This window comes from Malurus melanocephalus, unplaced genomic scaffold (assembly GCF_030028575.1).
Source record: "Malurus melanocephalus ecotype Western Australia unplaced genomic scaffold, MMel_1.1 scaffold_121, whole genome shotgun sequence".
NCBI lineage: Eukaryota > Metazoa > Chordata > Aves > Passeriformes > Maluridae > Malurus > Malurus melanocephalus.
This window is the reverse complement of record NW_026623353.1, coordinates 530,378-541,924: the sequence shown is the minus strand read 5'-3', so window position 1 is coordinate 541,924 and position 11,547 is coordinate 530,378. Positions and strand designations below refer to the sequence as shown.

General features: G+C 36.9%; 1 protein-coding gene across 1 annotated transcript; it reads left to right on the top strand.

Moving 5' to 3' along the window:
• CENPU (centromere protein U) lies at positions 1–11,546 on the top strand. The gene is made up of 12 exons (XM_057370209.1): positions 1–206; positions 349–417; positions 1,309–1,426; positions 2,862–2,967; positions 3,572–3,662; positions 4,723–4,792; positions 5,799–5,916; positions 6,315–6,393; positions 7,471–7,518; positions 8,843–8,904; positions 10,265–10,421; positions 11,094–11,546. The coding sequence occupies exons 2-12, from the start codon at positions 367–369 to the stop codon at positions 11,229–11,231; spliced, it is 1,038 nt and encodes a 345-aa protein (XP_057226192.1). The 5' UTR covers positions 1–206; positions 349–366; the 3' UTR covers positions 11,232–11,546.
• The last annotated feature ends 1 nt before the right edge of the window (position 11,547 follows it).

The following is an 11,547-nucleotide window of genomic DNA, read 5'->3' as shown; positions in this document are numbered from 1 at the left end:
CGGGGCCGCGCTGAGGGGCCGGGCACGGGGACCCGCCTTTGGGCGCCTGACGGGGCAAGGGGGCACCTGCGGGACAGGAGCGGCAGCAGTGGAGCGAAGGTACCGGCGGGAACTTCGGCGTCGCGCTTACTTTTTCATGTGCCTGGCTCACTGATACGTGCTGTATACATGTATATTAAATCTCTACGTCGGTCCGGGCTAAGGAGGTGAGTTGTACTGCTTTTGAAGCGAGTCGAGCATCATAAGTTGAAATAACAAAGATTTCCCGTTTTCTGTCAAGTACAGACGCAGAGGAAGCTGGTTTGTATCGGGGACAATTTTGCACTGATTTTATCCTTTTCTATCCAGCAGCATATATTGAACAAAATGTCCTCGAAGAAGAAAATAAAGAAGAGTCATACCAGCTGTAAGCTACAGGTAAGTTTTTCTAGGCTAGGCAGAATTTAAGCAGCCAGTGTTTTGTTTTTGTAGAAAGTGTCCAAAGGAGGGCCGCAAGAACCGGGAAGGGCCTTGAGGGCGAGCTGTATGAGGAGCAGCTGAGGTCGCTTGGTCTGTTCAGCCTGGAGGAGACTGAGRGGAGACTTCATTGTGGTCTCAGCTTCCTCACAAAAGGAATTGCAGGGGCAGACACTGATCTCTCGGGTGACCAGTGACAGGACCAAAGGGTGTGACACGAAGCTCTATGGGGAGTTTTAGGTTGGATATCAGGAAAGAGTTGTTCCTCAGAGGGTGTTTGGGCACTGGAACAGGCTCCCCAGGGCAGTGGTCACAGCACCAGCCTGACAGAGTTCAAGAAGTGTTTGGACAACACTCTGAGGCACTTGGTGTGGCTCTTGGGATGTCCTGTGCAGGGCCTTGATGGTCCCTTCCAATGCAGGATATTCTGTGATTCTGTGTTGTGTCACTGTGCAGTTTAGGGCTTTGTCTCTGGAGGTGGATGTACAGGGATTAATAAATTCAAAGTTGCTTTGCACTGGGAACTGYTGTGCAGTCCCTGCTGGGGCCAGCTTGGGGTGCAGGCATTTCTTTTCTTCCTCTTAGGAACCATGCAAAATGGACCACTGACTTTCAAACAGGCAAAAATTTAAAAGCAGTCTCATAAAAGAAAATGTATAGATGAAACAGTTGATGTGTGAAACGTATACCTTGAGGAAAAATACACTTGAAATCCTTATGCCATAGCTCAGGATTTGATAYAGTTCTGGCTAAGTGTATTTCTAGTAATATATTCTTGAAATTCRTTGTCATATTTAATGTTGTGTACTCAAAAAGCTGGATAAATTGGCTGTTAATTTCATACCCATCAAGAAGCAGAAAGCCAACTCCAATCTTCRTCGGAAATCGCTTCCACTTGTGGAACCAAATGTCTCAAGGATATTGAAGGTATCAGAAACAAATCAGCTTGAGGAGCTTGATGATTCCTTTGGTTAGTATTTACTTGAATGTCATTTATTGTAGGATTTTCACAAACCAACCACATGGGCAAAATACTTCAGTGCTTACCTAGGAAAAGGTTTTGGTTCTTTTCAAGAGTAAGTAATGGATAAGGAGAGACAGATGGGATTTTTTGTTATTTTTCTATAATTTAGGAAGTAACAATAATGCTGTAATATGTGGAAATAAAAGTCAGTGGAAAAATGTGGGCTATTCCAGTTTRTAGTCTGAATGATAAATTTCACACATAATATTGCAGTTGTGTAAGAACAAACCATTAAACACCGAAGTTCAATATCTTAACTTCTTCTTTATTRAATTACACAAATTATGAAGTGAAATTTTTGCTATTGTAAGAGTATTCATGTCAGCAGACTTGATCATTAACAGGGGTGTTGTCCTGCCTCTTTCAAATGTTACTTAAAATTGCATGGTTTTATGTTAATTTTTTTTGTGAAAGATTAAAACCACTTCCATGCTTTGTATTGGACTTGTGAAATGAGAGCTCAATATACAGGAACAGAACCAATTTAGATGGAATAGATGCTCCTGTGTGGAATCCTCTGTCATATCTGTATTTATCTGTGTGTGTATATACATATATACATATATGTAAATTATATATGAAAAACACTGTAATTAGAAGCTGTAGAGAAAAAGTTAAGAAATATTTCTCAATGCAGTATTTATTGCTCTGAGAAAATTATGGAAATATAAATGTTACCTCTAGAAAGAGCATTGAAAATGAGCTATAAAAAACAATTTAGCAAAAGGGTTGTTTATAARGCAAGGCTGCAAAATTAAAAGCTCTTTTCCCTATTTCTGTGGTATTTATTTATAGTATAAAAAGGATGGCCACAGAAACTAATGTAGACTAACACAAAAATTTGGTGGCAGTGTGTTTGAAAAAATAAATTTATACTATGGAAGGCATGCTAAAACCTTAAATTTCTCAGATTTCTAATCTATTTTGATAGCTACCTTCAAGGATTCTACACTTACAAATATTCTGTAGCAGCAGTAATTGCCTTCTTATAGCATCCACTAAAGAAGCTTAAAAACTATACTAAAAAAATATAGGGAAGTAGTTGTTGAATGTGTAAAAGGTTTATGCATGCCATAGCAAAGGAGAATTGAAACAAACTGTAGTTCAAACACAAAATGGTTTGTGTGCTTTATGCTATGTGTACATGCTGAGCTGCCTTTGGTTTGGATTTGTAAAGGAAGAGCAGGTGGATGGGTACAGAAACTATGAAACTTTTCACTGTATATTTTTTCATGATCCTCAAATAATACTTGTAATGAGAATTCCCTTCTAATCAGTGAGCAAACCACAAATATTCTAACTAAATGCTAATGGCAGGCAGTACTCTTTGCCTTAAAAGATGGGAGCATTGTTAATACAGTTTATTTTCTGTTCTTTATAGAGCACCCTTTGCATAGTACTGCTGTGGATGCTTATGGTGAGGAACATTCAGAAAACCAGTCACTTGGTCRTGTTTCAGCACCACAAAGGCAAAATACAGACAGACGGTATGGTGGGAAAGAAGTAAAATTGTCAGCATTGAATTTAATCTTTAGAGTTTTAGATCTAAAGGGAAAAATGTTCAGTTTGTCAGGTTTCCCTCGTTGCTTGTAAAGCAGATGCTTGAACTCAAAATTCCACAGGTAAGAAACCAAATGAGTAAATAAGGTTGGAGATTGTAGAAAAGAAATGGGAGAATGGTTTGCATCTGCCATCTGTAAGCAGTGGAGTGATTTAAGTACTTACTGCATTGTTTTTATATGAAAGGATTTTATAATAACTCTGTGAGGTATCAATTAGTTCTCTAAATGCTGGTGTCTAAAGTTAAAAGGTGGAAAAATTGAAAAATGGGTAGAAGCCAGTTAAATTATATGTAACAAAAAAATTATTTTAAAAATATKTTTAATTCAAATTTTAGTATATTTCTTAGCTGTTAAATCAAACCTGGTTTAAATCAGAAATTGTCTTGCTATTTAATTCAAACAAGAACTTTAGTCGTATTCATGTGAGACAGCTGAACAAAAGGTTCCCCAAAACCTTTTGTTTTGTTGTGCATATGGTTGAAGATCATTCTTTTTCGGAGGATAATAGGGTATGCTTTTGTTTTCCTAGTGAAAAACGGCGTCGCTCAAAGCCTTCCAATGGTGATGTTCAGAAATCCAACACAACTGATGCTGGAGAGGAGCCGCTTAAGGAGACTACGGTACAGAAAAAGTTGCATGAGTATTATCAGTCAATTTAATTTTAGTTTACTTCCTGCCATGCCTGCCTTAGAGGGTGGGGGGAGAAGAAGACCTTAGTATTGCCTTGGTACTTAATTGTGTCAAAAATAATCAATCCTCAAAGTATTCCAATGAGACGGCCAAGTAAAATGCTTAAAGTTACAAGTCATCATGTCAACAAGGAATATAGTAGCCAGGTATTTCTGGATCTTGTAGCCTATTCTGTGCTCATTTGGGMGTATGTTCTTTCCATCTTTCAAATATTTTCTTTGTATCTAGAATATATGTTCTTAAGGAAYGGCATACTAGATGGAATACGAATCCTTTTTACATGTTTGGTATTGAAAGAAAATACATTTATGAGGGAAAAAGAATATTGATGAAATTAATTTTGAATATGTCTTAGAATTAAAAGCCATTCRCTTCCGAATGAGTGTTTTTCCACACTTACTTCACAATTAGTGTAAAATGCCTTTGGCCCACTTAGCTTCGACACATACAGCAGGAGTTAATCTGCAGGCTTGAGAAAGTAACCTATGATAAAAGAAGCTGTGCTGTAGTTTACATAAGAGTTTTTTATGGCTTGAAATTTTCAAATTGTACGCTCAGTACAGAGTATTAGTCAGTACTGTTCCATCGGTAGGCTGGATGCATGCAGCACTATTGTAGAAGTGCTGTTGGTCACCAAGCAGTCAAAGGAGAGAATGGATTGGGACAGAATGGATGAAAAGGAAGGTGAGCAGGCACTGTTGATCAGAGAAATGTCAGTCCTGGGTAGTGACTGTGCTGAACCAAAGCTCCTTYGGATGTCTCCAGCCCTGCTGCAGGGCCAGTGGCTGATGGGTCAGTGGCCGGTGACATCAGGCAGCTGCTGTACCACACCAGGGTGAYCACAGGGCTGGGACTGGTGGAACAGGAAATGTTACTGATGCTGCAGTCAGAAAATGCTTTCCTGCATTCTGTCTAATTGCTATATCTCAGGATTTGAAATGAGTAAACCTAGGGTTTATTTTGGAAGTTAATCTGCTTTTCATACCACAGAAGACTTCAAATACTACTCAATTCTCGGCCAAAAAGAAGCAGCCTTCAGAGAACACATCAGATCCTTCTGGTAAAGTAGACTTTTCAGAACTCCCATATAGCTTTTCTTCATTCAGGATCAATGTTTTTCAACAGTTAACATTTCTAGAATGTAGCAACACCGTGCTTCTAGAAATGGGAAGTTTTAGTTTCAGTTTTGATGCAGAGCTCCATTTGATCCCTGTGGTTTGCATCCCTGGTCTTGCCTATTYGTCTCTTGAAGGGGTGAAGAATAGCTGTGCATTATATCTCTAACGCAACCTAGTTCCTTTTGGAGGGATGCCTGGAGCCATGGCTATGAAGCTGTAGGAGGTGTCAGTACATTGCTTAGTCTGGAAGCCTGGAGCAGGAGCTGTGGGACAGAACTTGGAGTGCCCCTGCTTGCAGCGCAGGCACAGCTGTTTGTGTAAAGACTTTTGAGACAGGGAGCTTCAAGACAGTGGCATTTTTCAATAGGAAGACACTGTCTCTTGTGCCATCTGGCTTCCTTTGAACAGGACCCCATCAAGTTTTAGTACTAGATTTACATTTGGAAGTGTGTAAAGAAACATGGTTTAGCTTTTTGTGGAATTGGTTAGTAATACTGTTGCAAAGTTTAAAGAAATTTATTTGTGTAAAAACTCCAGTGAGTTTTTGAAGCATGTATGATATTAATAAAAGAATGTGTACAAATACAAAAGCTCACAATTCTTTAAATAATACAAGTTGCAAATTCAGGCTAATAGTTGTTTAACACAAAAAAATATTGTCTACAGTACACTGTAGATTATAATTTTACTGATGCATTCCTGGGGTTGCTTCAATTCATAAAGAATTAAGAATTAAGTTGCATATCATTGATCATCCCAGTTCTAAAGTGTTCCCAGATAAATCCAGCATAGTTGCTCATTCGAAGACAAATTAAATAATTCACATATCCCTCTTCTCAAACTTCAAATTAAAATAATAGCTTTTTGATGGTGGGTACAAGAATTTTTCTATTGTTTTAGAACACATGTGTGAATTGTGCAATGCTTTCATTTATTCTGTTGTTCCAGTGGATAGCCCACATTTTGTACAGGTTTGGTGTCCCAAAGAGTTGAAGAGATCTCCTAGAGATATTACAGAACTGGATGTTGTTCTAGCTGAAGTTGAGAAGATAACAGCAAATTACAGGTAAATATTCTACTTTCCTGTGACTGAGTATTCAAGGGTTTAAAAAGAAATACTTGTGGTTTTGCTAAAGGGCTGTCCTTTAGGGAATCAATATTGCATGGTTATATCCTGATGTTAATTAATTAATCTRGTGATTATTAAGTTTCTATGATACAAATACTTTTTCACATGTGATYTTGACATGTCTCCAAGGATTTCATATTTTTCCAAACATGAAGAACACATCTCAGATGACATTTTTCAAGGTAGAAATTAAACCATTGCTAATATACAAAATATGTGCAGTTGTCTAGCTGCTTAACTTTGGATTTTATTTGTTACTYAGATAAATTATTTTGGATCAGATTTCCCCTTTACTAAACCAAATGGGTTGTGTTTTGTCCCTCTGACTTCTACAGACAAAGCATAGACTCAAACATTTGCAGAAAAGCTATCAATGACTTTTCTTCTGCTTTCAAGGACCAAATCACTGATCTTGTAAGTACACCAGCAATAAAATMAATTTTGTGATCAAAATACCTATGGTTTTATATTGCCCCTTACACATTGATTTTGCAAGTAGTAAAAGTTTCCAATCTCTTGTCAGTATAAGTAATATGAAAATACAGTTTGTTGTGTGCATGTTATGATTAGCTGCCTCTGTGTAGACTTTCACAAGAACTGCCTCTAGACACAACACTGCTGTCATGCAGGTATTTTGCAAAACTGTCAGCTTTGCAAAATTGTTCTATTTGAGAATAGGGAAGCATAAAAAAATCCTGAAGTGTTTATCATATCTAAATCATTATGTAGTAAAACTGGAGAGCTGCATCATTTAAATGAGAATGCAGCTATGTCAAACACTGTTCTAAAAGCTCATGGACTAAAGTTTTAAAAGGTTGGTGATTTGATTTTTGTGCTCTCTCAGTGACTTGTGAGTAAGGTCTCTACCACGGTCCCGGGAAAATAATCTTTCTTAAATTAACATCTTGATTATAATGGTAAGTGTAAGATATTCAAGAACCATCTGGACACAATCCTGTGCCATGTGCTCTAGGATGACCCTGCTTGAGCAGAGCAGGGAGGTTGGACCAGAAGACCCACTGAGGTCCCTTCCAATCTGGCCCATTCTGTGATTCTGTAATAAGCTTATTGGCTGGAAGGATTAAGATGATTACAATGAGTAAAATGAACTCAGAACTTTGCAGGAGTTGTGCTGAGTACAGTGGGTAAGTACTAAAKCTATAGTTCTGAGTGGTTTCATTAGAAGTAACAAGTGTTAGAATTACCAGATTTGTACATCTATATAAATATATAGAAGAATTAAGGTAGGTCATATTGCTGTAATTGGTACAAGGAGTATTACTTGCACTGACTCATTTTGTGCAACAGTTTTCCTCTGGCATGAGGAKAGAGGAAAGAATCAATACACAAGCAGTAATGTCCCTTTGAACCAGGGTTGTTTCTCTAAATAGCTTTTGATGTTATTACAAAGTAATTCTTGCAACTATGTTTTTAGGAGGATAATGATGAACTCAAGATCCATTGTCAATCTGTAATTCTTTTCCTCTGTAGATAGCAGGAATCGAGGAATTAAAGAATATGAAGAAAAAGAATGCTAAGGTAAATACATACATACATGTCACTAGATCACGCAGCATCCAGTAGTGGGCATTGGAATGTCAAGAACTTGACTGGAAGAAATAATTGACAAGGAAGTGTACTGAACTCAGAATCAACTGTACAAATAAAGGTTAGGGAACCAGCAGAGGTTTTTTTTAAAAGATCTGAGTAAATATGGTGGAATTCAAACTCCATACGTATACTGCTATATGGTGTAAAAAGAAGTAATGCACATTAGGATGGGTAGGATGTATGCATGTCAATTAATTTTTTTTGGTTTTTTAATGAGTAATGGTGAGGCCTCTGGAGAGCCAAGTTAAATAATGAGAGCTAACCTTAAAGAAGCATAAATTAATACAAAATCTAGGAGAGCAGCAAAGATAACAGCCTGTGAGGATAGAATTGGATTGCTTAATTTAAAGAAGACAAGTCTAAGGGAACTGCATTCCCTGAATATATGCAGAATTTTTGTTCAGAGGAAGACAGTTCCTCTCTTCATTCAGAACGAGTAGGAGTTCAATGAAAATGCAACAGGAATGTTGACAGGAGGCGCTAGTGTAAGGGCAGAAAAACATTGCAGTGGTTTTATCAGTGAGAGGTGAATGCCCTGCAGCAGACATTTAAGAGCATCTTAGGCACTGTCTGAATTTCTGTGCGAGTTAACATCTGTAAAGTTTTCARTGGAATACCAGTTTTAACAAAATCAACATCATAAAGCTTATCCTGGGAAGTAGCAGTTAATATGCTGAAGTCTTGTTGACTTGAGGTGATGTGACTTGAGCATGATGCTCTGCATGTAAAATGAAAATCTTAATACACATCTAGCATTCACAGCCAATCACATTTATCCTTAGTTTCCCTCTTAGACATTTGTTTAAAATCAAATGTTTTGTTGCTAAATTTAATTTTATGATCAGTTTTTGGTGCTACTTCTTTTTTTGTTCTAAATTGGATGTGATACTAAAGAAAGCTTACTTAGTTATGGCAGTTTCACTGAACATGTATTTGTATTAGTTTGCATTTTTTAAAAAAAAAAACCTCCTAGAGTTGATCATATTTGAATTCAAAATGTCACAAATACTTGCAAATCCAGTGTTTTTAAAGAGAAATTTTGGATGGAGATTAGTTTGACCTTTTAAACAGCTTTAAAGTGTTTAAAATAGAAATGTAACATCTGGCAGTTTATAAGGTCTGATATCTTAAAATCTTCCACAATGTGAATCGGCATAAAACCTCAGAGAAAAAAAAAGGCAATGAAATCTGAGTTGTTTACCTTGGAAGTTTTAGAAACTGTTTCACGGACTTTGGTCACTGTTTGTTTCAGGCAATAACAAACATTAAAAAGAAAAGGCAGCRACTGGTGCAACTCAGAGAAGGACTGATTGGGTGAGTTTCTAATGCTGCACAATAATAGCCTGAAGAAATTAAGGAGTGGTATTTTGTAACTCAGAAGCGACAGTAACTTYTTTTGTTTTTTCACTTTATTTTGATGAAACTACTGCTGTCTTGCTTTTTTTTTTTTTTACAAAAGTTCATGATAACCTCTCCTTTACATATGTTTTTTTTTTTTTTTTTTTACAAAAGTTCATGATAACCTCTCCTTTACATATGTCAGTTGCCTAGACTGAAATATGTCATTCTTGCATGTTCTTTTACCTAACTATAGATACTGGGATGGTGTTTCATACCATATGTTCGTAGGAAAAACACCAGTGTTATGATTTGAATTGCAAAGGTGCTAATCATTAATTTACAGAGGTAATACAGAGGACTTTTTTGGTTTTGAGGTGGAAGATTGCATTTCACCTCTGCAGTTTGGCAGGAGCTCCTCTTTGCACATGGTTTGTGTTCCTCTTAGGAGATGGTTTGTTTCCTTCTCTCAATTCCCCTTCTCTGTCTTGGCATTAATCTTAAGTGTCATTTAGATACACAAAACAGAAATTATGTTCTTTGGAAGAACAATTAGATTTCTCCCAAATCCTTCTCATTGCTAGTGACGGGCTTTATACTGACGCTGCATTGAACATACACCCTGTAAGACCACTCTGTAGGGAACCATAGGCTTGGATGCACAAACACAGTGAAAACCTTTTCTCTATGGCCATGAGAGGTGTTTTTCATTGCAGTACTATGGATAAACTTTGCTCAGAGAATTATTTGAAGTCATCCCTCATTAGGGTTTGAGTCCCCTCACAGACTGGAACTTGTCTTCCTGTTTTATGTGTTGCYTTTTAATCCTTTGATCATTTTAAGAAAGGTTTTTTCTGCAACCCTTTTGGATGAAAATAGCTTTTGGTGCTCAGTTTTTGGAGTGCTATTTTAATGGATCAAGCACTCCAGTTTATTTAGCAGTGGTGTAGGTAGTTTGTTGATCCTCAGCATAAGCACTGAACACCTGTGCTTGCAGGCAGGGCTGTGCAGAAACAGAACACCACGTATTCAAGAAACTACAATTGAAAAATTTAAATGCTTAAGAAAGGGTGGCTACATTGTCAGACTCAAAAGAGAGGTTTGGGTCTTTGTGGTGGATTTGGAYTCATGCCCCTGTTTAAGTAATAAACTTGTTCTAATTAAACACTACGCTATAGTAATCTATGTTTTGTATTTCTGACCAACATTTAAGTATTCCTTCTGAGTAAATAGGGTCATGACCAACATTTAAATATTCCTTCTGAGGAAATAGAGTCATAGTTATTCATGCAATAAACATGCAGATGCAAGCATCAAAGTCTTGATCTTTTTTCAGAGCCGAGCTACAACTGACASAACTACAAAGAGAATATGCTGAGGTACAGGAAAGGAAATCTTCCTTGAGGCAAACAGTTGAATTAATTACTGATTTAAAGGAGCTACAGGAAGACTGTTTGGATTACAGAGAAGAAAACCCAAAAGAAAAACTGGTAGTAAGTATATATTCTGCACGTGTTTCAGTTTTATGAATGTATTTATTTTAATTTATTAAGTAAATTTATTAACATTTCTTACATTAAGTAGCAGTATCTTGTTAATTGTCTTTGTGGAGGCAACTTGAAAATCACTGCTGAACTGTACTGTAGTCTCTTTTTTGGTCTCATGGTAGAAGCTGAAGTATTTCAGAGAGGATTCTGCTGCCCTGCTCTCAATGCCCAGGAATTCAAAGGACATAGAAACAAAACAGTTGTCCGTAGTTGTAACTTCTTTATAGAAATTCAAGATTTAACAGTGAGACAAAAGTAATTAATTTCTTTTGTTGTTGTTATTGTTCAAAAGTGGGTAAGGCCCTAGTACTCCCATGTAATATATTTAATGCTAAGAACAGTCCTGGTATTTCACAACCAGATAAAGTTCTGTGTAGTCCTAGAACTCCTTTCCATTGTACCCAAGATCTGGTATGGTATTTTCTGTGGACAAGGCTACACACCTGCCAAGTGTAAGGGAATTCTCACATTTCAGAAAATGCTCTAATTTTGGCTGTTCTTCACTTTTAAAAGTCATGTTGCGCCATTTTAGACAGAGGAAAATTAAATACTGATATGTAAGTTATCTTTCCAGAAGTTAAAGATGTTGCCTTGCAATTTTTATTTCCTTACCAACAGTATGGAACTTCCAGCCTCCCTGCTCTTCTGGTGGAGTCTCGGAGAATTCTGGGGGCAGAAAGGCACTTTGAGAATATCAACAGGAAACTGGAAGAGACTCTGTCTGCACAAAAAGAGAGAAGATCAAATAAAAATTAAGTGTCTTTAAGACTTTCTGGCACTCAGTAGGAACAGTTATTAGAATTGTTAGTGCTTAAAGCTGGCTTAATCATTGTTACTCTATTTTGTTATGGTGTTTAAAAGAAGCCAATGACTTARAGAGTGTATCTTTCTATAGTAAATAGAAATAGTAATCCCAGTTTSAGCAATAAAACTTTCTTGTACACTGTGAACAATGTTCRGTGTTAATCTTGTGCTATTAAGGTAATCTTTAAGAATATATTCCTCTAAAGAAACCACAGCCTTTGGTTGAATAAACACAAATAGACAAATCTTTATTAAATTTGMAGTWGAA